This window comes from Ascaphus truei, chromosome 13 (assembly GCF_040206685.1).
Source record: "Ascaphus truei isolate aAscTru1 chromosome 13, aAscTru1.hap1, whole genome shotgun sequence".
Classification (NCBI taxonomy): Eukaryota; Metazoa; Chordata; class Amphibia; order Anura; family Ascaphidae; genus Ascaphus; species Ascaphus truei.
This window is the reverse complement of record NC_134495.1, coordinates 13267446-13294655: the sequence shown is the minus strand read 5'-3', so window position 1 is coordinate 13294655 and position 27210 is coordinate 13267446. Positions and strand designations below refer to the sequence as shown.

General features: G+C 44.0%; 1 protein-coding gene across 3 annotated transcripts in view; it reads right to left on the bottom strand.

Annotated features, from left to right (window-relative positions):
- The window catches only part of TANGO2 (transport and golgi organization 2 homolog), a 55459-nt gene that overhangs the window by 16923 nt on the left and 11326 nt on the right, over positions 1-27210 (bottom strand). For all 3 annotated transcript variants that reach the window (XM_075568579.1, XM_075568578.1, XM_075568580.1), the window contains exons 2-5: positions 26208-26310; positions 19342-19430; positions 18895-19014; positions 18472-18586 (exon numbers count right to left, since the gene is read on the bottom strand). In XM_075568579.1, the coding sequence (XP_075424694.1) occupies positions 18472-18586; positions 18895-19014; positions 19342-19430; positions 26208-26263 (380 nt within the window). In that variant the 5' untranslated portion in view covers positions 26264-26310. The remainder of the gene's footprint in view (positions 1-18471; positions 18587-18894; positions 19015-19341; positions 19431-26207; positions 26311-27210) is intronic.

Sequence of the window (27210 nt, the reverse complement as noted above, 5' to 3'; positions counted from 1 at the left end):
CGCTCTTCCATTGGTCACCTTGGAAATTTGAACCCTTTTAAGCTACAACTCATTCCCTTTGAAAGCAAAGGGGTTAAACAGTGGTCAAAAGTGATGGCGCTGGGAGTTACAGGACACTGCTTTTTTATTACTTCCACATTCTTTTTAAAGAAGGGGATTTATTTTTAAATCTTCTACAACTTTGTTTCTATAGTCCAAATCTTGCTAAAATCTTTCTAAAGTACACATACCAACTTCACACTGATGAGACCCAAAAAGGCTCAAACACCTGTCTGTGAGTAGGGTTACAGGCTCTGCACTTCTTTAACCCAGGCCGTGCTGAAAAGCTGTGTAATGTAACAGGCATAAGCTTATAGGGGTCCGTGTTAAAATGGATAAGTAGAAAAGTGTGACGCACTGTTCTCATTTGCATGTCATTACCCAGAATCCCTGGCTGCAAAGGAAGCAGTGTTTGCTAAGCGATAATGGGAAAAGACAGGGTTGCAGACCTGTCTGAGATACACAAATGCACCACAAGTAGGATTTTTATTTGCTGTACACTGCATGGCGGAGGGCTTTTTTTGTCACTTTTCCTTACAAACCATAACTTTCATACGGTCTGGTTATAAAGTACAGCAACAAGAATTATCACGTCTAAAACAAATGTGAACTGATGCCTAACAAACAGGCAACACAGAAAATAAAAACAGGCTGCTACAGCTACGATTCCCTTTAGGGAGACAGAATTGTATTCCTATGTGCTGTGGCATTTAATGGAGGAAAATAAAGCACATGCAAACCGTTTTCTCACACCAGATCATTTCCGAAAGTGGGCATAAACTGTAGCAATTGTAGGTCATTTAACTTAACACAGCTTTCGTTAAATCAATATTTTCTTGTGTTTGGAGAGCATACCATTGTCCCGGAAAGGCAGCAGAATAATACACAAGAGTGTGACCTCGTAGAAAGGTAAAAAGCAAAGAACATTGCTCGGTAACTTTGTTTGTTCGTGGATTACGTCTTCCAGACAGTGTTATCCCCCCCACACATACAGATAGCACCAAGTGATTACAATCCATCTGCATGCTTGCGCAATGAAACCTTGGAAACAGAGTATTGTACAGCGGTGCCAGAGCAGGTAGGGCACTCGGCAGCCGCTACCTTTCCTTATAAGGCTTTGCAGCCCTAACACAGAGCCGGCTTCTGATTCCACTACACATCACAGACGGCAGCGCTCATTAAATCAAGATGGCAGGTCCTACACAAGTTCTTTAAAAAGTCTGCAAGTTATTGTCTGTACCTGCAAGGCGCTCTTCAACATCGCAAGCATTGTCCCTACAGGACAGCTTGGCAGCGAGTAGGTTTAAAAGCATTGATAATTACAACGTATGGTTAATTAACAAGATAATAATGCGCTTATAAATATTATGTCTAATAAGTGAGAGACTAAAAAAGAGGGGATTCTTTAATGGAGAGAGACGACACGGGATTAGTATTTCTGTCTGGAGTCAATGCATTGTGGAATTTAAAGGTTTCAAATGTACAGACATTCACAGCACTGCTATATATTGCAGGATGCTAATTTATAGAGTGCGCCAACGCTGAGGAATGCGGATGGGATAAGAGTCACTGGCGGTTTCTAGATATGGACTGTTGCTTGCATTGGCATATACGTATTCAGTTAGCAATATCCATGTTTGCAATATTCCTCCCACAAGCGCTTTTTGTTTTAAGCCTCAGTGAGCTAATGGTCGCTGTAATCATGCACCATAAAGCAGACTTGTCATGTTCTAATCTCTGCCTATCAATTGCTCCATGAAGCTCTGGTTAACACGCTGCCCTGTGAATTAAACACACCTGTTGTAAATAAGCTTCAAGACATGTTGAGAGAATCCAGTGGGTTGGGGGGGGGAGGGGGGTTATCTACACACAGAGTAGATATACTGTATACATACACACTCGTAGGTCTTTGTTGAAGAATAATCATTTTATGGAATCCCCCAAAAACCATAATGTGAAAAACACACCACTTGGGTGTTGGGTGTGGGTATTTAGGGTGATCGTCTACACAGGGTTGCCGACAGGAGAATAGAGTTGAGAGAAGTGTCCCAGGCCCGGTGGCTGCATGAAGTTGGGCCTGGCCCCAGATCAGGCCCAAATTCTGCATCCAGTTGCCAGGCCTCTGATTGCCCACAGACCCCAGCTGTGCCGGGTCGCTCTGCCACGTTGAGCCTCCTGCCGGGCCTGCCTCTCTTTCCAGCTGGTGCACACTCTGGGCGGGAGAGAAAGGCCTGGCGTGGGAGAGAGGCCCTCAGCAACTGGGGAGAGCCGGGGCACCAGAGGCCTGAAACCCCTCCCAAGGTAAGTGTGTGTTGTATGTATTTTTTTGGGGGGTGGGGTAGTGTTTGTATTGTGTGTGTGTGGGGGGGTAGGGGGGTATTGTTGTGTGTATTATTGTAGGGGGGAATGGTGAGTGTGGCAAGGGGGAGGAGGGGGGAAATGAGTGTGACGAGGTGGGGGGCTTGAGGGAGCGGGATGGAGTGAGAGGGGGGCAGTTGAGTGATAGCAGAGGGGGGGAGGGAGTGAGTGATAAAGAGAGGGGGGGGGGGAAGAGTGAGAGATAAGGGGGGGATAGTAATACACGGGGAGAAGGGGACGGGGGAATAGAGTAGGGGGTGAGCAAGAAGGTGCGAAGGGGGGCTTGCAAGGCTGCTGACACAAGGGGGAGCCCAGTCAAAACTTGTCCTGGGCCCCGAAAAATCTGTTGGCGGCCCTGTCTGCACATTCTGTATCTTGAGATACACCAAATTGCACCTTCGAGACTGCCCACCTATTGACATACATACAAACAAATAAAAAAGTTATATACAGGCACTCAGGGATACTTGAAAAGGGTGCACATTTATTAAAATCAAGGGCATCAATGTTTCGGCCCTCACCGGTTGAGGTCTGATAGAGATAGATGTAAATATAGATACACATACATATACCAGAACCCTTAACCAAGAAACCCAGTGTTCTGCAATGTAACAAGAATTGCCCGTGCACTAACTTTGAGCATCATGCCCCTGTGTTAGTGGCACCTACATGTACTCCTCATGAGAAATTAAACTGCTCGGCCCCTATTTTATTGTACACCATGCAATTACCATTAGTTATGAAGCAGATCAGAATATATACAAAACACACACACACACACACACTTAATAATTTACTACATCTCAGACCCTTCGGATATATCTGCTGCATTACCGATAAATTATGGGCCTGAAGCTTAGGGTACAAATCATTTTTCCAGCTCAAAAAAATCAAAGGGGAGAAAAAGCCTGAGCGTTTGTGAATAGTTTACAGCCCGTGCGAGGCATTTTATGGCTGGGTCATAACTTGGTTAGCATTGCTGCGAACGAGAGGCAGAATTCATTAGAGGCGTTTAAATGGCCCAAACAACAGCACCCGTTTGACAAGAGATTCTGCTTCTCCGTCTATGTGTTTATGAGTTATATGCAATGTGAGACTGCAAATCATTTGGTTATACAGGTTAGTGCAAATGAGGGACCCAAATGGAATATTTCTGGCTACTCAGACTGAAGGTGGCTGCACGTTGTGAGCCGATTCTCTTATTTACAGGGGGATCAATGCAGGATGTCAAAATAGGTCCTCAAACTTTGGAGGCCAGTTCTAATCAAAGCAATGGTTATCCCAAAAATATTAAATACACATTTCCTTCCCGAGGGGAATGTACAAATGCAGCTTAGATGTTAAAAGGGGACCTAGCCTATTCCGAAGCCAAACACAGGTCATTAGTTAAAGGACGACGTATGGGGAAATGTCAAATCGATTGCACGCTGGACAGGCATTAAAGAACCATGTAGTAGCACCGGTAGTGGAATGCAGCATATCGCAAATAGGGAGTGAAGATCTTTGAATTTAATGTGTGGGGTGTGTAGATACACCCAGAGTTGGCTCAGAAACCCTTGGATAAGTATTCAATTCATTTTTTCATCTAACTCCTGTGCCTCCTTCTATGGTCTACAGATTTTTTATACATCGACTTGCCAATGTGAGCTATTTGTTTCCCTTGTAAGGAGTGTGGAGAGAGAAAGGCGAGATATGGTACAGTATATTAATATATAAAAGCGCACCCTCCATAGGGTAAATCTGTGTGAACAATTTTAATATAAAGAGTACCAAATGCACTCACAAGGGTAGATGAAAGATAAGCAGTTGTGAATTATAATATCCAGCAGTCAGCTGCATCAGGAATGATGTCGACCCTGCAGCAATGTTCACTGGAAGCGGAACAGACGGTTTCCCTCCTGCAGGCAAGGAGGCAACGTCCGCAAAAGCCCAGATATAGGTGAAATCCAGCTAGCAGACTGTATATATGAATGTCCAAACTGCAGCGGAGAGTAAAACGGCCCTCCACCTTTCAGGGTCAGTGACGCAATCCAACCGCGTTGTGATGGGTCGTTTTACTCTCCGCTGCAGTTTGGACATTCATACATACAGCCTGCTAGCTGGATTTCACCTATATGTGGGCTTTTGCGGACGTTGCCTTTGTGACCTTGGGCAAGTCACTTCATCTCCCTGTGCCTCAGGCACAAAACACCAGATTGAAAACTCTACGGGACAGGGACAGATTGAGCCAGCAAAATTATATGTACAGCACAGCATACACCGCCAGTGCTTTATAAGAAAATAAAAAAAACTATTATTACTAACGTAAATCAACACCTTTGATTAAATGTTCCCTAAAAAGACAGGTCTTTTTGGAAGCTGCATAGTTACTTGGTATTATTGTACATTAATTTATACAGAAGTTCAAATATTTTCACCATCTGCTCTGACCCCTCCCTATTCCACTTTCAGCAGCTGATAAATCCAGGTCTGAGCACCTTTACAGGCCTCTCTTCAATCTCCAATCCAGCCCCGTTATATCCCTTGGAGACCACTTGTACTAGGAAGTGATAAAGCATCAGATAGTGTCTGCCACAGCACTGACATACAGGATTTCTACCGCCCGTAATTCTCTTTAATTGACAGTAATAAAGCTCAAATAATATAATTAAAAACCAAAAAATATATATATCTGGCAATAAAGTTGATCACTTTCCCACCTCCTCCCAGTTGCAAACATTATCAGCAGCTGCACTAGCAGCGTGAAAGTGTGCCTGCAGAATCCGTGATTCAGAATAGAGATTGGCCATTATTGTGGACTACGGACTCTGTATAAAGCCTCATTACAACCGTGTTGTTTTCTTTAGGTCAGTATACCTTTGCCTAGCTCAGTTCTGTCCAGCCATAGTATGGTTATTATACAAAAAAGCAACAACAGCTGAGACTTGCTCCACAACACAGGGTGAAAAGAAATATCTGAGGAGGAAGCAGCCAGGCCCCAAAATCACTAAATATCAGAGAGAAAGATTATACTTAAAGGCCTGCCAGAATTGGACTTCCACCAGGGTTAAAACATACCCCTTGGGTCACAAATCTGGAGACAATAAGACAGCTCCCCCCTCTCTCTCTTATCCCTCCTCACCCCCTTCCCACCCTCTTTTTTCTTGCTTTTCTCTCCACTATTCTTGATTATCTCTGAGAGATATGTCTGGAAGCGGCTGCTTCCCCAATATGTTGTAAACATTGAAAACAAAATAACAAAAGTTCTGTAGAATACAACAGATGAAAACAAATATGTAAGAAATGAAGACAACAAAATGCGATTTATGGTGTAATGAAAGGTTTAATATTTCTTCTCGCTGTAAAATTTGAAGTTGTAACAGATGTATGTTAAAACATGTTATACGGGGGGCGTGGCTTGGAGTCAGACCAAGATGGCCGCATTTTACTGAAGCTCCTCAAGCCTTAACTCGCAATCCACAGCAATCCTTGCTTATCGCCAGCCAAATAAACTAAATTCCCACGAATTTGGTCAGCTCACACCATACAGATTATTTTGAGCCTAAAAATGTAATACATGGACATTACAAAGATAAACAAAAGTAAAGAAAAATAAACAGTGGCTCCAGGGGCCTATCGAGCTCCACCATAGAAGAGCAACCTGTCCTGCCCGACATCAACTGCTACAGAGGTGAGTGGGAGAGTGAGGCGAACGAGGAGAAGGGGCTGCAGAAACTTATATCTGGACCTGCAACTCACTGCGGCTCTGAGTCCTGTGCCACACACAGAGCACTCTCCAGAGCTAGACATAGAGACCCATCCCTCATCCCCTGCAGACAGGCAAGCTTAGAGAGGGGTCGCAGCAGCTATTTACCCCTTAGAAAAGGGCTGCCAGTGCGCTCCCGGGAGGTCTGTATCGCCGGTCCAGGCGCTGTCCCACGGCCCCCCCCCCCCCACCCCCCACATTGACTCCGAACTGTGGCGGCCTCGCAAGGTGCTGGACGGCTAACAAGATGGCCGCTAATGTGTAGGGAGAGGAAAAGAAAGGAGCTGACATCCGACCTGCCAGTACCCCCCCCCCCCCCCCCCGCTGGGACACACGATCCTGCCTCCCCACAGGCGGTGGGCAATAGAGGGCTCCGGTGCTCAACAAGCGGGAACATTTTCAGAGCACTGAGCGTGGGGCTCCGGTCTCAGAGCAGCCTAAAATGGCGGCCGGCCGAGGCTGACTCCACTATCAAAAGAAACTTCTCCTGGCAGGCGGCCGCTCGGGGTGAGCTGTACCAACCTACCCCCTGCTTACCTGCGCCCCCCCCGCACCCCCCGCCTGCCTGTACCTCTGAGGTGAAGACGGAGCTGCTGCGGGGAGCGGAGCCGCCTGCTCCATGCGTTCCAGACTGCGTGTCAGCAAAATCCAAGATGGCCGCCGCAGATTTGAATTAAAGGTGCAGATCCCCACAGAATAAAAAAAAAAAAAAAAAACAGAAAATTTAATAAAAAAAACAGCCTCACCAAGCCAAAGGACTGTGGATTGACTGGGGCTACCCACCATTAGCAAGAAAAGAGACAGACAAACAAATTAAAGATAATAATTAAATCTCATCTGTGACAAACAAATTAAAGATAATAATTAAATCTCATCTGCACTACTACAGCTGGTGGGGCCCGTCCCTGAGCACCCTACGCAAGTGAAAATTACCAAAACAAGAGTACATAACACTAATATGTTTCTCGGAGATGCGCTCGTGGCGCAGTCCACAATGACCGCCTAAAGCGGGTTCCATGAGGCGGCGGGCATACCAAAGCATCTAACAAAACAAAAGAAGTAGGAAACGCATAGATTGGAGGCGTTGGATATACAACACCCTAGAATGGCTCCGAAAAAACCAACGCCGCAAGACTTCTTCAAGACAAAAGAGAAAAGTAAAGCGGGCAGGTCAGACAGCAGAGCGCCATCTCCCACCCAGTCAGACACTGAACATGAACCTGAGGTATGTGAACAAACATCAACCAAAAAAGACATTGAGAACTTATATGCAAGCCTAAAAACCTTACTCCACCAAGAGCTCCAAAGCGCTCTCAAAGACCTCAGAACAGAGGTCAGCTCTATAGGAGAACGCACAGATACGCTGGAACATAAAGTGGATGAAACCATTAACAACCAGACCACTATGGATACGGAGATCCTGGCCCTAAGAGCCAGAATGGCCGCCGTGGAGGAAAAACAGGAAGATCAAGAAAATAGGGCAAGAAGAAACAACCTCAGGTTCAAAAACATTCCAGAGACGGTCACAGATCTGGAGAGAGCAACAACTGAATGGCTACAGACCCTTCTCCCGGAAACGCCCCCAGCATTACTGATCCTGGACAGGGTGCATAGAGCGCTCAGACCGCGACCACAAGCCGGAGATAGAGCTCGAGATGTAGTGGTGAGGATGCACTACTTTAAAACTAAAGAAGCGATTTCTAAACTGGCATGGGAAAAAGGAGGGCTGAAATGGGGAGATGTGAAGATAGACGTGTACAACGACCTAGCTCCATCAACGCTGTTGAAGAGGATGGCCCTGAGACATATCACAAAAGTCCTGAGAGACAACGAAATCCGATACAAGTGGGGGTTCCCATTCCGCCTCATCGCCACCAGGAATGGAACGCAAGCCTACATGAGGGTTCCTGAGGAGGGAGTGGACTTCCTAGAAAGACTGGGATTGCAACCCCCAGACTCCATGTCCAGCGAAGAACACAGACCGCCTCCCGTCAGACCCGTATGGAAAGAAGTGGGCAGAGGAGCCACTCCACACAGAAGAAATCCAAAGGAACCCCAGAAATCTTAAATCTTAGGTCTATGCAAAACCTGCTAAAGTGAAGAAGACCCGTAAATCCCGACATAAGGAACTATGCCCAAATGATAGACTGAGATGTGTTATATAAATCCAGATAAGAAATAAGAAGGGGCCAGCGTCATTCCCTCCCCCATGGTTGAGCGGGTAACCCGTAAGGTAGAAGTAGAAGTACTGGTACAGTACGCAGAATACATGTAGCTAGGCAAAAATAAATAAATGAAACAGAAAAAATGTAGGAGGGGGGAGTTGTAGACAAGATAGGGTAAATATATGATCCCGACTGCTGAGTCATGCTTGCTCTATATAAAGCTGGTCACAATGGTATAGAGGTACACATTTGGTAAGAAAGGTCTACTATATTAAATAAAAAATAAACAAAAAGGGATAGAAATGTTAACTGTTAAAAAAAAAAAAAAAAAGTTGATTTGTTGAGCGGGCCCGCCGCCTGGGACCGCAGTACGGTCCGTACACACCCAAGGTTATGGGTGTTGGATTAGCGCTACTGCGCAATCGCAGAGAAAGTTCGTTCACGTCCAGTGAACACACAAATCCAGGCTATGTTAGTCACCTGGATTACCCTATATATGTTGTTTTATTTTTGATGTTTACATGTTTGAATGTTGTCATTACTGTACGAGGTGCAAAGATACCCTCCGGGCCGACCCTCAAGGGACACCAGAAAACGAATCCACTAGAGGAGAAGACCTCACACCCAGGTAAATACAAATGACACTAACACTAATATCACATAACACCAAGGGATTGAACAATGTGGTAAAAAGGAAGCTAGCCATGACAGAATATAAGAGACTTTCAGGGGACATAATATTCCTACAAGAAACGCACTTCACTGCTGGCTCCACCCCCACGTATTGGGACAAATTATACCCCCAGACATACACAGCTTCGGCAAAGGACGAAAAGAAAAGAGGGGTGGCCATACTCCTAACAAGGAACTCTCCATTCAAGGTAGACAGGGTAAAAAGGGATCCAGAAGGACGATACCTAATAATCACGGGGAGCATAGAAGATACACAAATAACCCTAGTTAATGTCTACGCACCAAATGAAAATAAGAGAATATTTTTCACAAAATTGTTTCGATTGCTGGGCACAACCTCCCGGGGCCGCCTGGTCATGGCGGGAGACTTTAATATAGCCTTAAATGAAAAACAAGACAGATCTAAACCTGCCCTAGCTAAGACAATGGCTGCCCGAAAGGGGGAGAGAAAAACCCTCAGAGAGGGACTTAAAGAGTTTGATTTAAGGGATGCATGGAAGGAGATGAATCCGCAGAAAAGGGACTTCTCTTTCTATTCAGCCCCCCACAAAGTATACACAAGGATAGACTACATATTTGTAGATTCCTTACTGATCCCAAAAATTACAAAGGCTACAATACACCCTATTACTTGGTCAGATCATGGTCCTGTTGAAGTGCACATTGTCGACATACACAAACAAACAAGTAAAGGGACATGGAGACTAAACGAGTCTCTATTAAGGATGCCAGAAGTCATAGCTGAGATCAGTGACGAGGCCTCCAACTACTTCCAAATAAACGAAGGTAGCGTGAACTCACCCTATATCCTTTGGGAGGCCCATAAGGCGGTGGTGAGAGGAAAGCTTATCAGTGTCGCTTCGCATAGAAAGAGGGAGAGACAGAAACAAACAACAAGCCTGCAAGAAAAGATAAAGACCCTAGAGGAGGCACATAAAGTAGACCATAGTATAGCCAGGGAGACTGAATTGCGGGACCTCAGAGGGAAACTAAATTTACTACTTACGGATAAAGCTGAGAAGGCCATAGCATGGACAAAACAAAAATTCTACGAGAAGGCCAATAAGGCCGACACAATGCTGGCCACAAGATTAAGGAAGGATAGAATTCAATCTAGAATACATAGCATCAGAAGAAAAGACGGAGTGTGCACAACAAACCCACAGACAATAGCTAATGAATTCACCACATATTACAAAGAGCTATACAATGGAGACAAAGTAGAAAAAGGGAACTCCACCATGAAAAAACAGAGAGCATTTCTCAGAAAAATAAATTTGCCTAAACTCACAGAACAGGATATAACAAAACTATCCCAGCCAATTACGTCGACAGAGGTATTAGATACAATAAAGGGGTTGAAGAACTCCAAGGCCCCGGGACCAGATGGCCTATCCAACATTTACTATAAAAAATTAGCCCACATATTAGTTCCCCAACTACTAAAGATATTTAACAAAGCTCTTGAGGGAGAGCAGTTTCCTCAAACGATGCTGGAATCAAAAATAATATTAATACATAAAGAGGGAAAAGACCCCACCCAATGCAAAAGCTACAGACCGATATCCTTGATCAATAACGATCTCAAAATATTTTCCAAAATATTAGCCACAAGATTGAATACGTATCTTCCGCAACTGATAGACGCAGACCAGGCAGGATTCATACGAGGTCGTCAGGCAGTGGATAACACACGAAGAACAATTGACTTAATCCAGATAGCCAAACACAATAAAACGCCTTCGATGCTACTATCTTTAGACGCGGAGAAGGCTTTTGATCGTGTTGACTGGGGATATATGTTTGAGACACTTCGAGCATTTGGGGTAAAAGGCAAATTTATGAATGCTGTTACATCACTATACGGCACACCCACAGCTAAAGTATCCTATATTAATATGCAGTCTGAGACAATCCACATAAGGAATGGCACAAGACAAGGATGCCCGCTGTCGCCCCTATTGTTCGCATTGGCGATAGAACCGCTAGCAGCCCAAATCAGGGCAAACCCAGATATCGGGGGGATTAAGGTCAAACAAAAAGAATACAAACTGGCATTGTTTGCCGATGACATATTGTTAACCATTTCAAAACCCTTCACCTCACTCCCAAACTTATTTAGTAACTTGTCAGAGTTCCAGAAACTATCGGGATTTAAAATAAACAACGAAAAATCCGAAGCCCTAAATATAAACCTCCCTCAGGAACAACTAAAGCTAATAAAAATAAACTTTGATTTCGCTTGGAAGACACAGGCCATAAAGTACTTGGGAATATGGTTGACTAACTCACCCGACACTATATACGAGACCAACTACCCATCACTAATAAAAACGCTGAAAAAAGAATTAGAAGAATGGTCCAGATATCATATATCATGGTTGGGTAGAATAAATGCCATAAAAATGAACTTACTGCCAAGAATATTGTACCTTTTCCACACACTTCCAGTACAGGTCAGAGCCAGGGACATGCATGAGCTGCAGAAAGCTATCACAAAATTTATATGGAATAACAAAAAAGCGAGAATACAGCTGCCCACATTATATAGATCCAAACAGTCAGGAGGGCTAGCTTTGCCACACTTGTGGCAATATTACCAAGCGGCGCATGTAGGCCAACTGGTTCACTGGCATGCACACAAACAGAGGAAAAAGTGGGTGGAAATTGAGTCCGATGTGATATCTGGGTCATCCATAGAAATGATACTGTGGTTAACAAAAAAAGAAAGACCAGCTCTGAGGGTGCCCCTGGAATCGATCACGCACTCGCTAACCATGTGGGATTCATTGAAACTTAAACACGGGCTAACCACCTACAAATCTCAGATGGCACCACTATTTGAAAATATTAGCTTTACCCCGGGCACGGAACCAATAGCGTTTAAAGACTGGAGCAAGGCAGATATCATAAGGGTAAAAGATCTATGGGCAAACAATGCTATAAAGACGTTTGAGGTAGTAAAGAGAGACTATGGCCTCCCTGACTCGGCCTTTTTTAGGTATCTCCAATTGAGAGATCACATACAGAGGTCAGGTCCGTATAGCGACTTCACAACATTTGAGGATTTGTGCCTCATGGGGGAGGACAAAAAGGGCCTAATCTCTAAAGTATACAGCATACTTGCAGAAGGCAAACAGGAATTGGGGATACAGACCAAATGGAGGACGAGGTGGGAAGAAGAGCTGGGAGAACTAGATCAAGAGCAGTGGGATAACATATATGAAGGAATAGCAAAGAGCTCCACATGTGTATCAATAAAAGAAAATGCATATAAAATGCTCCACCAATGGTACTACACCCCACTACGATTGTCCAAATTTTTCAGCAACATGTCCCCAGTGTGTACAAGGGGGTGTGGCCAGCAGGGATCGTTTATACATATGTGGTGGACGTGCCCAAAGGTAACAAAGCTATGGAGGGCCACACATGATATGGCGCAGACAATTCTTGGGTATGACTTCCCCCTGGACCCCTGGAAGGTACTGCTATGCAGGCCAATTGAAAACATAGAAAAAACTGATGACAAACTCCTGACACACATATACACAGCTGCCAGATGCGAAATAGCCAAAGCCTGGAAACAGGAACAGCAGCCGGCCATACACGCTGTAAAAGCAAGATTATGGAGGATCTGTCTTATGGAAAAACTGACGGGGATACAAAACGACACAGTACAGAAATACATAGATGTCTGGGAACCGTGGAGAACCTATATAGGAAATAGATATCTTTCAAGGGCTACTCTCCAGTCCTGAAAATCAAGAAATGGGTGAGGCAAAAACACACTAGCTAGGGAAATTATATAAAAAAAAAAAAAATATATAAAAAAAAAAAAAAAAAAAGAATCAAGAGCTTCGCTACTGAGACAACCTTGGTGTGATGGGAGTCGTAGTGGTGTAGATTGCAGTGGTGGGCCTGGAGGGTATCCAGTATCCAGTATCCAGTGTCGGATGCTCTACAAATGCATGGAGGTTAAGCTGGTATGACAACAAAAGAAATGAATATTATAAAAGCAATGACAATTCCTTCTTTTTCTTTTTCCCCTTTTAAGTCTTTTGAGTTAATTTTCTGTATTCATTACTTTAAACACTGTAATAACAGTGATGTCATTATTGTCTCCCCATTGAATGTGTTATCCATATGATACAACTGTATGTGACTCGCAAGTAACATGTTCCCCTTTTTGTGTTTTGTACCCCACTCCCACTTTTCTTAACAAAACAAAAACAAAAAACAAATAAAGAATAAGTTTACAAAAAAAAAACATGTTATACGATCGAAACACAATAAAAAAAATTGAAAAAAAAAAACAAAAAAAAACACACTTCTTGGACCTTTAAATATTTTCTGTGTGCAAGATAAAGGGGCGGTCCCACCTAGTGAAATAATGGAAGATGTTTAAAGGAGAATTCCAAGAACAAAGACCCCCTTTTTAACTGTACAGGAAGCAGAGGTTCTCCGCAGGACCCCTTGCTTCCTGAGACACCTACCTCCGGTACGGTCCATCTCAGGGGAAACAAAATGGAGGTTTATTTCCCCCCGCTCCCCATAGGAAGCCGTGACAGGTGACATAGCGGCTTCCTAGGGCACGGGGGAACTTTCAACCTCTCCTTTGGGGGAAAGTACCCGCAGGCAGGGGGTCCCTAGAGCTGACATTAACGTGGGTCACCTGTGGGGACCCCCTGCCTCCTATACAACCACACCTCCCATATGTTAAATACCTTTTGTGATAACACTGTATACTGCAGGGAGATTATACCCCCAGAGTCTTCCCTCGCTCACGTGTCTCTCAGTTAATGATGACAGCTCCATTACTTTAGGGCAGGGGTGACCTGCTCCAGTCCTCAAGGGCCACCAACAGGTCAGGTTTCCAGGATATCCCTGCTTCAGCACAGGTGGTGCAGTCGTTGACTGAACCACTTGTGCTGAAGCCGGGAGTTATGCTGAAAACCTGACCTGTTGGTGGCCCTTGAGGACTGGAGTTGCACACCCCCTGCTTTCGGGAGATGATGATAAAGAACAATAATTACCAGATAACATTCATATCAGGTGGGCCAGAAGAAAACAGAATCTGACCCATTGTTATACAAGCAGCGAGTGAAAGATCTGCTCTAGAGGGGGGCTTGAATCTTTCCAGCAAAATTAATTACATGGCGAAAAAATAAATAATATGACTGCCCTTTAAAACGGCACAGAGATGCATGTGTGGGTAATGGAAATGTGAGGCCATTCCCGACTCTTATTATGGACACAGGAGAGAAACGGACTGCCCGACACGTCCCTCGGTCATCTGCATGATGGGGCTAATTGTTTCTATTTTCAGGTCTGCCTCTCCCGCTGGAGCCAGCGCCTTCACTTACAGGACAGACAGGTCACACTCACCAGGGGGGTGGGAGGGGGGATTTGTGCCGGCTGTGAATGGAGGACCATGTGATGGAAAGAGAGCTGGAGGAATTAACCCTGCAATGCCAAGTATGGGCAGTGGAAAAAGGGAGGCAATAAGAGATTTTACTTCTGACACAGACTGACCAGTGGTGGAGCAAGTGCGGAAACAATTAGCAGAATAATATAAATAGCAGTAATAATAATAGTATGTGTTTACATGTAGTATACACTGTATGCAATGTAATGCAGCCAACAACGTATCCTTGAAACCCGTAGGCTACCACACAGAGCTTGCAATCTAAGCTCTAAGAATGTAAACCACTGAAACTGATGTTGGATCTTCGACCAGGTTTCTGATTCATTCGATCCCCGTTTTTTGTTTTTTTAAACCTTTTCTTGGTTAAGGAACCCTATACTGTGACTGTGCAATTCTGCAGAACTCCAAACCTCTCTAATAGCACGTCCGAGATCAGATTCACTTTAAATTCTTCTGTACTTGGTCCAATTTTCAAATTACCTGAAAACTGAAGGGCACCCTTTAGGGGATGCCCGGGGAACCCAAGTGTTACAGGAACCCCTTGTTGAAAAACACTGCATTAGACAGAGAGCTTTAGCTCCCTCCCTCAGCAAAAGCAGTGAAGGGGTTAACCGAACGTCTACTGCTCAAATCCAGAAATATCACAAGGGAGCCACTGGCTTCAATGCCAAATAACCGAGAGCAGCCGGATCGGAGGGGCTTTAAATCTTGCTTCCTAATACTGCGGAAGCAATTTTCATTCCCCGAGCACTACCTTACCATATGGATTATGTTAATAATAAGAACATGAAACAAAAAAGGAAGAACAATGCGGTGCTTGTTAATCTTATCCCAGGCCCTGCCTAGTCCTACTTCTGCTCTTTTTTATTTTATTTATTTTAAATCTACTTCAATAAATAAAAGGAAGAAAAAAAAAAATACATGTGCCATTAGCATCCATGAATCCGGCCTTATTGGTCGTGACTTTTACAGCAGAAGAGAAAATCAGGGACGCGTGAAAGAACCCATTCCCCTGCGTTTCCTCACCTTGCACCCGGCCACGCTCCTCCTCTTCCTCCGGGTACCGGCCGCCCTCCTCCTCCACCTCGGGCTCCTCAGCGGTGTCCGTGACCCCAGGCGAGGCTGAGAAGCTCCGGTGAGGAGGTGCTGTGCCCCGCCGTTGAACATGCCCTTCTAGGGAGAGAGCCGCAGTGAGCGTGCTCTGTGTGAGGGCGGGGGGGATTTGGAGTGGGAGCGGTGTGTGGGAGGGAGAGCACCGGGGGAGGGAGAGAGCCGGGGAAGGGAGCGGCCTGTGGGAGGTGAGAGCCGGGGGAAGGGTGAGAGCCGGGGGAAGGGAGCGGCATGTGGGAGGAGAGAGCAGGAGAGAGCGTGCTCTGGGGGGGCCAATGAGAGCCGTGGGGGGGCGGGACACAGGGGGGGCGCAGACACCAGCCAATGAGAGCCATGGGAGGGAGGGCGGGCGGACCGACGGACCAATCAAATGGTCTCCAGACACTCACATCCAAGATTCAAAAAAAAAAAAAAAAATTATATATGTGTAGGTGTGTGTAGGTGTGTGTAGGTGTGTGTAGGTGTGTGTAGGTGTGTGTAGGTGTGTGTAGGTGTATTTTTTTTTTTAAAGAATACCTGGTTGGCAAACGACACAAAAATAAGCAACACACGAACACTTTCAGTATAGGGGGGACACTTAAAGCTTTATACAGCAAGCTCATTCTGCACTGGTTGGCTTAGGCACGTTCTATAGTGCCGGGCCCGTGGATTGTTAGTTGGCTGACGCCAGTCAGCCTTTCTATAGAAGGGCCGCGCGCGCACGACAGGGAGAGGGGAGCCGACAGACAGCGGCGAAGATGAGGAAATTCATCTTTTTGCGCCGCTGCCTGCTCTCAAATGTGTGTGTGTGTGTGTGTGTGTGTGTGTGTGTGTGTGTGTGTGTGTGTGTGTGTGTGTGTGGTGTGTGTGTGTGTGGTGTGTGTGTGTGTAAATAATTGCAGAAGTAAAAAAAAATATTTATTAAAGTTTTTTTTCTTTAAAAAAAAAAAAAAAAAAAAAAAATCTTGTCTAGGACTTACTTTCACTCACACAACCCATGCACACACATATACTCATATATACTCACACATACATACACACACACATACATACACACACACACACACACACATTACCTGCAGCTCCCGGCACTATATACAGGAAAAGCATGCAGTATGTGCACGCGCGTTCGCATAGAAACGCACGGCCGCATCCTGTATATTACAGCCCTTACAGGTGCACTAACACCAAGCTAATTAAGTGGAACGCTCTACCTAAAGGGATGATATTTCTTCTTTTTGTGACGCACATTTCTTTTGGGGGAGAAAGAAAATGGCCGCAGTCCGCCACCAGTAAACCAGAATAACTACAGTGGCTAGATGGGATATTTCACATAATCCGACCAAAAGCCAATCAACTTCAGTTAATTAACAATAATAATATAATCATATGTTTAAGGAAGCTCATGTGGCCCTCTGCCTCTGCAGCCTGATATCACAAGACACTGTCCAATCCAAAAGCTGGAGTGTCACTGAACACCATCGTGTGTCCAGTCTTTCCAAACCAGGGGCGGATTGGCCCATCGGGACACTATGCAAATGCCCGGTGCCACAGCATGCCCGCGGGGCTTGCTGTAGACTGGTGCTGCGCTATGCATCGCCGTTACCGAGGCCTCGCGCTCTTCCTCACAGCAATTAAACCGATTGCCGGGGGCGAGAATGGAGCCTGGGTAAAGGAGCGGCCCGCCTCCATCGATGTCATGTGAGGCTGCGTCACCGCGGGAGGAGGCTGGGGAGGTGGCTGGGGAGGAGGCTGGGGAGGAGGCAAAATGCCCGGGCCACATTTCAATCAGTCCGTCTCTCCAACACCACCTTAAATTCCTCCTAACCTACTGTGCCTATGACCATGTGTTTTATATACTTCTTCTATAGTATGTTACTACTTCAAAGTTGCAGAAGGCATCACTCTCTAATTATACGATGACAGGAACACAGACTACTTAAGCCAACACTTTCCTTAACTCGGGGGTAGTCTACTCCAGCCCTCAAGCACCCTTAACAGGCCACGTTTTAAGGATACCCCTACTTCAGCACAGGTGGCTCAATCAAGCCACCTGTGCTGAAGCAGAGATATCCCTAATACCGGGCCCGTTGGTGGCCCTTGACTACTGGACTTGGCCAGCCCTGCCTTAGCTCATCGATCTCCCATTCTCTTGACAGTCTCAATCTGTGGCATAAAACACAATGAGGGTCTTTTCCTGGGTCGTTTCTTTATTGATTGGTTAAAAGTATGCACTGTTCAACTATTGATTGTTAGACTAGGAAACCAAAGGTATCATAGCTGCAGGCGATCAGTCCTCTGAGTACTAAGGACTTAGAAGAGAACCACTATGCGTGTCAGCCGGAGGGGTGTAGCAGGTTTGCAAGCAAATGTGTAAACGTAGCAAAGAAGCCAAAATGAAAGAAAACACTTTATCGATGCACTCAGTCTATTATAGAGTTATGATGTAAAATTAAAACATAACCGTTATTGATATTTACAGATAAAATAGGTGGTAAGAGAATAAGACGATGTAAACTGAACAAAAAAGAAATAAATTGTTTTAATGCATAAAAGGAAACAGAAACATGAGTCCCATGCGTGGAGACATGGCACTGCCAGCTCAGCTATACAGAAATGCTGTCATTATAAGATATAGCGAGAATAACGGATCCCAAGGTCAGGGATTGTCACTTTTCCTTTTATGCATTAAAACTTTTTTTTATTTCGTTTACATGGCCTTATTTTCTTACCACCTATTTTACATCTTAATATCAATAAAGGTTATGTTTTAATTTTACACATCATAACGATTATAGACGGTGCATCGATATAGAAGTATTTTCTTTCGTTTTGCATTCTTTACCAAGGAGTTAACAAGCACATTAGCAAAGCCTTTAGTGTGTGTCTCAGACTTGTAATCTGTCCTTAACTTTCAATTATCTTAGCGCTGTCCTGCTAAATAGGTTTGGACTTACTTAAAATCTGCCGCAATCAAGTTGAAGGCATTGTAAAGATGTCCTTCTGCAGATACCTTCTTCAGGTATGAAAAGCTATCCAGATCTGATGTCAAGAAGTTGGTCACTAGAGCACCTAAAGAGGAGAAACCACAATCATGAACAAATGTATACACTAAGAATCCATCACAGTGCCTGTGTAAACAAGCTGCAGTCACGAGAAACAAAGGGGCATTCCAGATTTTCCAACTCTCTCTCTGAAATGTGTTACCCAACACATTTCCTACTAAGATTTTGTGAGTATATCGGATCCGTGTGTGCAGCTTGATTAAGAGCATACAGTAAGTGTATCTGTATCTGTGCTTGACTGCAGGGGAACCATGATTAACTTCTTGTCTGTAACGTGTCAGTATGCTAGGTGACATTAGGCAAGATGTTCCTTACCTCTGCCCTTGCCATGAATATCAATTTTAGGCTGCAAGTAGTTTGTTAGAGCTGCCAGCTTCCCTCTCTTACCGATCCCAAGCCAAGTCCCCCCTTCCTTTCCGGGCTCCATGTCCAAACCTGCGAAGACAGACAGAGTAACCACAAACAGCAGACATTTATAGACCTTCCCAGTGGGTAGACAAGCTGAGAGAGAGTGGGGCTGTTTCTCACTGTGCCAGCCTGTACTGCCATGATTAGAATATCTGTGTTTAGTATCACCCACTATACCACCTAACAAACATCAGGTAGGTGGCACAGCTGCATACTGGAGAGGTGGGAGCAAGGATAAGAAGGGAGAAGATTATAAATACTGTAGTTAAGAGGATAGTGAGCATGGAATTATGCTACAGTATGTGTGGACTGAACAGAGGAAAGTATTTTTTTCAATGCCAAGCTTATACTAACCACTAAGGATCTCATTATTGCTTCCCCAGAAATCGGCTGGCTTCGCAGGCCGGTGATAAAATTCATCCCGATTGGCTGCTAGGATGAGCCTGAAATTCAGACAGATGAATCAACATCAGTGAGAGCACACTGCCACAAGAAAATGAGAACAGCAAAAAGACATACGGCCCATATTTACCAAGATGTGCTATTCTATAAGATGCCTAGCATATTACCACTTCATAAACATGGACCTGTGTGTACATGACAGAGTAGTTCTAAAGTGTTATTTGTTGAGCCAATACCCAAATTTTACTCATTTAGGTCTCTGGATTTCAGCAGCCATTACAAAATAAAAAAATAAGAAGGCGGACAATGCTCCAATGTGTGTTTAAGCAATTGTTACGTCAAGAAGTTCTTTCACCTTCAAGTAAATTAAATTGCATTTAAGTAAATTGCAGGCACTTTCAGCACCACACATTCACTAACCAAGTACTACTGTTCTCTTGGACAATCCATAGACACGTGAATTCCAAAATCCAAAAGGTGAAGGGGGGGGGGGATGGAATAGATACAAATTTTGGCAAGAAGGATTTTGCCCATTCTCAGTGCTACCTTGTCCTGGTGAAACAAGGCGAGGTTCTACACGACAGCACCTGAATTGCTCCAACTCTTTTTCAGCGGTAATGGCCATTAGAAATGCGGTCTTTGCTGATCGCATCAGGAGTAATATCTGATGCTCGAGTCAGCGCATCCCATTACGATAAGTAAATACAGAGTTGGGACCTTTTCCTTAAATTTAGGGCCTTAACCTTTTTTATTGTTAGAATAAAGCACATCATTAATCAGCTGCTAGGTTCTTCTGTAGCAGCGCCATCACAGCTTTCTTAGGCTGCGCTTATAGTGCCTGGCGACGGAGACGCAATGTCGCTTCAAAACAAATACATTAACTCCGTCCCAAGCGCTAATAGTAAGCGCGACAGCGACGGAGCGACCAAAAATTTTGAACCAGGGTAAATTTGATTTTTTAGAGACAGTTGCCACATTTGACCGTCTCTAAACCCGAGAGTACTGCCCCGCCCCCTTCGTGACATCACTGGCCTTGTCACCAGCGACGGCGCTTAAATCTGAAATATAACTTTCGCTAGTGGCGACGGCATCGGTCGCGTCGCCGGCACTGTAAGCGCGGCCTTATAAGTGGTCATCGTCATGGTTTATCTATGGACAGGTTTACTAGTTGGTAAAACCAGGCTCTTCTTGGCAAAATCGAAGGAATCTTTGGCGATGCCGTGCTACTGGAACGTGAGATCGGTGTATTTTAAATTACACCAAAACCATCCAATCTCCTGGTTTTACGATTGTGGCCCCAGGGATAAAGAATTATCATGAATACACCAGAGGCCTTGAATACACCGGACTGAGTTCAGCACACGGATTCAAATCTTTGCCTGTTTCATAATAGAAGAGGCAGTGGTTTTGTACTAATTGATTTATTATGTGATTAGTTTTTATGGTCTTTGGGACCGATACTGTATGACATTGTGTGTAACGCAGGCATGGCATCCTATAAAAATGTAACAGCCGGATCCCTGACAAATTATTGTGTTGGCAGCATTATGTTACTGCCCTCTGGCAGCAAAGGCATTAGAAGGTATCAATACCATCACAATGATTATTTTTCAAGACCAGTACAGTTGCTATAATACTACATTGCATTCTGCTGAAAAGGAAGAATATTTTGATCCATGATATAATCTGCTAATTTACAGCTTTTGAAGCTACACGCTGGTAACCCGTGTGATTGCCAAGCTTACACGGAATGTGCCGTTATCCGTCTCCTGGCAAACTGATAAAGGAGTCTGTCCTAGCGTTTGTTTGAACGCCGACACAAGGCCGACCTCCTGTTAGGCTGGCGCAGGGTGCCAACAATGAGCGGGGATAAAAGGATGTTCAAAGGGCCTCAGAAGAGTATGACTGATCTAATTGTTGTGGCTGCTATTCTGCTCCAAGTGGGCTGCAGCAATGCAGTATACACACACTCACACACACACACAAAATACACTGGCATTAAAATGATCATATCTTATTGCAGGATTAAAAATAAAACCGAAGCACTGGCAGAAGATGCCTAATACATCCCCCGCCCGTGGAGCTTAGTTAAAAGGTTCTTTCCACGTATATTTTTGCAGCATACAGTTGGTATGAAGCAGGGGGGTCTCCGGGGTTTAACCGCGTTAAATTTCAGCTCCGAGGACTCCCTGCTCTTCAAGATACCTACCTTCGTAGGTGCTGCCCGGTACTTCCTGGTTCTGAAGAGCCCCCACGGCACACGGCCCAATGGAACACAACAGGCATTGCAGCTTACTATTGGGTCGCGTGAGATTTAAAACTCCATTTTGTTTCCCTAGCAGGAGATGGTACCGGGGGAACCGTCAGATAAGCATCTCAGGAACTAGGGGGTCCCCAGAGCTGAAATTAACTTGCTCCGGAGACGCTGTGTATGTGTGTGCACGTGTGTGTGTGTGCACGTGTGTGTGTGTGCACGTGTGTGTGCGCACGTGTGTGTGCGCACGTGTGTGTGCGCACGTGTGTGTGCGCACGTGTGTGTGCGCACGTGTGTGCGCACGTGTGTGTGCGCACGTGTGTGCGCACGTGTGTGTGCGCACGTGTGTGTGCGCACGTGTGTGTGTGTGTGTGTGCACATGTGTGTGTGTGTGCACATGTGTGTGTGTGTGCACATGTGTGTGTGTGTGCACATGTGTGTGTGTGTGCACATGTGTGTGTGTGTGCACATGTGTGTGTGTGTGCACATGTGTGTGTGTGTGCACGTGTGTGTGTGTGCACGTGTGTGTGTGTGCACGTGTGTGTGTGCATGCACGTGTGTGTGTGTGCACACGTACATGTGTGCACACGTACATGTGCGTGTACGTGTGTGTGCACGTGTGTGTGTGTGCACGTGTGTGTGTGTGCACGTGTGTGTGTGTGCACGTGTGTGTGTGTGCACGTGTGTGTGTGCACACGTACATGTGTGTGCACACGTACATGTGTGTGCGCACGTACATGTGTGTGCACGTATATGTGTGTACACGTATATATGTGTACGTGTGTGTGTGTGTGTGTGTGTGTGTGTGTGTGTGTGTGTGTGTGTGTGTGTGTGTGTGTGTGTGTGTGTGTGTGTGATAATGGATCAGAATTATCTGATAGTTAAACAATTTCAGAGGGTAATTAAAAAAAAAAAAGCAAGAGAAAATGTTGGAGATAACCTGTATTTATCTAAAGATCTTTATACATTCACATTATACATATGCAACCAGTTTCTATCCTTACATTTATAATGTTGTTATCACAAAAAGAGGGAAACAAGAAGAAGAGTTGGAAAAACAGTATTTTAATATTGAAAACAGTTCCTAAACTGACCTAGTTAAGGATGCAGTCATATCATGATATTTGAGAGGGGGCATAAAGTCTTGTATGTTATGAAATCAACTTGCAGCCCGGTATATACAGTCCTTGTACCATGTACACTTGGCTGGAGAGGCCAAAAACAGAAAGCAAACCTTTCTTGGCTCTGAACTCTGATGGAGTCTTTGGTCTAATGACTTTAGACCTTAAAATCTCCTAAGGGCCCTGACCCAAATAAGGTTTAATGGACAACCAATGTATACCCTTATAACAGGTAGGTGTTAAATTATATGGTGTTGCCAGTGACCACTGAAAAGTGGCACGAGAACCACCGATTTAGATCACGGCTATGCCACGGTTACATTCAAATTATAAGAACCCACATGACAATGTACAAGATGTGCACCTACAGATGTAACCAACAGTTCCCGTGTTTCCCATGGTGCCAGCTTTAAAGCTGCAGACCCAGCAATATCCTACATGTGGGGATTTTAAATAATTCAGGTCTGTACTATGATAAAATACTTGTAGTATTTTTTTTAAACAACTCTGAATGACTTTTTCATGTTGCCCAAAGCTACTTCCAATGTGACAAAAATACACAGTGCAATACCTATATATTCTCTTGAAAAACGGTCATTTAGTTTAACCCTGCTGCCACTTTAAAGGCATGACCGTTAGCAGGTCTTAACACTCCCCGAGTAAAAATTCTTATTTATTTACCGGTATAATTACAGGAAGAATAATCATATCATACATATGATATAGGTATTGCACTGTGTATTTTTGTCACATTGGAAGTAGCTTTGGGCATCTGTATTTGTTTTATACATGTAGCCACACCCACTAGCACTCTTTTTGACACTTATATACATATATTATGTGGTAATGTTTGGGGTTTCTCAGAGCTTGTTGGGTATCTGTATGTTTGACTTTTTAATGTATTATAATGTAAAAAGCATTTTTTATTTCTATAGCAACCATTTACAAAGTCACATCCCCATCCTCTTCTTTAACAGGCCACACCCCTTTAAGTCCTGCCCTCTCTCTAACAGTGCACCAATTGTATCTAGTGACTGCCTGGTCACATGATCTTCCCCACAGAACGTTGCATCTTTACTCCTCTTCTGCTGCACTGCCAGCCATTTAGTCAACCCCCCCCCCCCCCCCGAACCAAATCTTCGCCGATCGCTCACGGGAGAACGGATCGATTGTCAACTTAGCTAATTACGTATCATTGTGTGGATTGTATTGATGCACATATTACAGTGGGAAAATAAAAACAACGGCAGGTTGGACTGCTGCTTTAACGCGTCATTGCTTACAAAGGAGCCGCAAGTTGCAAAATGACACAAATGAATGTAGCTTACCGCACGATAACGGGAGCAATAAAGCTGGCTACTTCTGTAAGTAGGCGTGTATATGTACAACCGCAGTGGAGGCAAAAGCCTCCTACAAAATCTGTCACTGCAGTAAAACAGGCTTCAGCCTCCTTGTTTCCTCAAAAAGGAACCTACTGCAATTTGCTGCAGGACTGGGAAATCCCAACCTTTGCTAATCTACCAACGGTTTTTCAGGAAAACGTGTAACTGACAGGTAGACGGAGTCTGCAGAAAATATAGGTGGCTACAAATGGCAAATTAAGCGGTTTTATATGATGGTCCATGTTCCTTGAGCAATTTCCTTTTTTTAATTATTAAGGGGATTCGCTTGTTATCAGATCATTATCCCTCATCTGCAATTCCCTGTTACTCCAAAAGTAATTATAAGAAAACCATTCTCAGCGAGGCTCCATGTAGCTGTAAATAATGAACTACCGAAACCATTGACTCGACTTGTTTTATCTTTAATACGTTATGGGCTTAATCTCAATTAACGTTTAATTTTCTTTCCAATAAAATGATCTCCAACTTCCTTCTTTCCAGGACTCAGAAAATTAAACATGATTTGTGCTGTTGAAAAGAATGCAGAATTGGATTAAAGTTCTCTTTCAACTATTTTATATAAATGGACAAATTAAATCTGGTGTTAAGACAAGAATCAAGCTCAACGACCTCATATGACCTTGGGTATAACCCACAAGCTTTTCAGAGGCAGAACCCTGGTCAATATTGTTCCACCATAGATGCAATGATTAAAAGTCATTTCAGAAAATGTAGTGTGTTTACATGATATTCTACCATTGTGGGAAGACATCCTTTAGGTAGACAGTTCTATCAGTAATATAGCTTCACGGCGCGACTACATACACATTCTGGCAGTCTACGCGGATGCCCATCTGTTTGGAAGGGTTCACTGGCTCACTACAAACTTGGCCCAAATATGCAAGGTTGGTGAAACGAAGGCCAAATGCTCTCAACTTAGAAGTGCCATCTCCTATCAAGTCTTTGCACTGAACAACTGGCTGCCCTATGCAAGATTGCACCTGTTCGCAATTAAGCGCTCTGATAAATGCACTGATGCGGGAGTAGAGATGTTAAGAGGCATTTTGCGCCAAGACAAAACAAGATGTACTGTGAAAAGCGGTGTGGTCCAGAAAAAACAACCAAGAACAATTACATGTGTTAACTGGAGAGGGACCCTTTATGGCCAGGTGGACGTGAAAGGTTGACATGTGTATGAAAGCCTCATCGGTACATTCTTAATTGCAATATGTTTATCCCTATTATAATGTTCATTACTAGTCTATGAGGTGCATGTAATCAATAAATATAGAGTCTCTGCTTCCAGACATCTCACAATTAAAATGGATATTGTTGTTCCAAAACCATCGCGAAACAGAGGTCCCAGTGGAACTACCACGAATTGTTCTGAACAGTTTCTCCACTTGGAATTCACGTTAAAAAACAGCAACACTAAATAAATTCTTCTTGTATGTCATTAAACAAAGCAAGATGAAAATAAGATGGGCACACGGACTTGCTTATAATCAGAATTTATTCTGCCAAAAACTCTCAACGTTTTGGCTGTGTGAACCAGCCTTTATCAAGGGGGAGGTTGCCCTCCCCTCGATAAAGACTGGTACACAGCCAAAACGTTGGAGTTTTTGGCAGAATAAATTCTGATAAGCAAGTCTGTGTGCCCATCTTATTTTCATCTTCACTGCTGATCTTTTAGGACCTTGGATGCCCCCGTGGATTGGGGCACCGGCAGATAAGAGTATTTGTGCATTTTACAGTGTGCCCACATTTTCCCTTGTGTCATTAACAAAGGAAGATCATTTTTTTTTAAACAAAAACACCTGTGAAAGCTAGAAGCCTGAAAATACACGGTCACTCACTCTTGATTAAATATACTGTATGTAGAAATAAAAAACCCACAAATACTAATAAAAAACAGCGATTTTTCATGGGAATTTCATCTGAATACAAAGTATACAATTACAGTAAGTGCAGCCGCAACTCCTAGAGTGCCACTCCAAGCTTGTCAGACCCATTCAACAACCTTCACAACAATCGTAAAAACGGGATTGCATGTTCAATTACCTGTATGCATTTTTGGAAACAGGGCGAGGATCAAACTTTAAAAAAATGATGCACATCAGTAATTTTTCAACTTGTGTTATTGCAAGAAGAAACCTTCAGAGGTCTGTGGACAAAAAAAAAATAAACAGAAATAATAAGACATGCTTTTTACTCTCAGATTTAAAATAAAAAAACAAATATCACCTTCAATCAGTGCAGGCGCTTAAATTTCCCACTGTTTCCATTAGCAGCACTCAATTTTAAAACCAACAGGACACCAAAGGAACATTTGTCTTAATGAGCAGCATTTATCTGTATTAAGCCAATGCATTCTTACAGTTTCACTTAAATGGGAATTTAATATGGTGCTTTTCTAAGAAAAACACTGGCAGGTGAATATTAACAAATCCTCAGAGAGAGACTGGCGCATTGTAATTTCTTCATCAGAAATGAGCCTGAGACCTGCTTCTCTCCAGACTTTCACACCTTGTTCTTCCTGGGAGATTGTGTTATATACTATTCTGCAGGGACCAGCAGTGCTTACAGCATGAGGCAGGGGGAGGGAGTGAAGGCAGACATCTCAGGCCTGATGCCTTTAAAAAAATAAAAATTAAATAAAAAGTACAATACATTACCTTCTCACTCATAAAATCAGATTTGCCCAGGCATAGGGTATGTATGTGCGTACACACACACACACAACATTTTGTTTGCACAATTTTAGGTATGTTTAACAGCTAGGTGAATCGAAGCCCTTCTGCCTGTGAATAGCGCAGCAGCAAATGTGACCAATAGACGCACATGATGTGACGACCAAGGGTCTCAAACCTAATCCAGAAATAAATGCTGCAGCGATTCCAAAGTCACAAGAACAGGAGTACAAGTGTCGTTCTTAGAAAATCACAGAGGCAGCCATCTTTAAGAGCCCCACCAGAAAATATTTGATATCTTCACGTAAACGAAAAAAAAAAACCGCTGGACGGGTTCCCTGTGGCGCGCGTAATCAGAATGAAAGAATAACAAA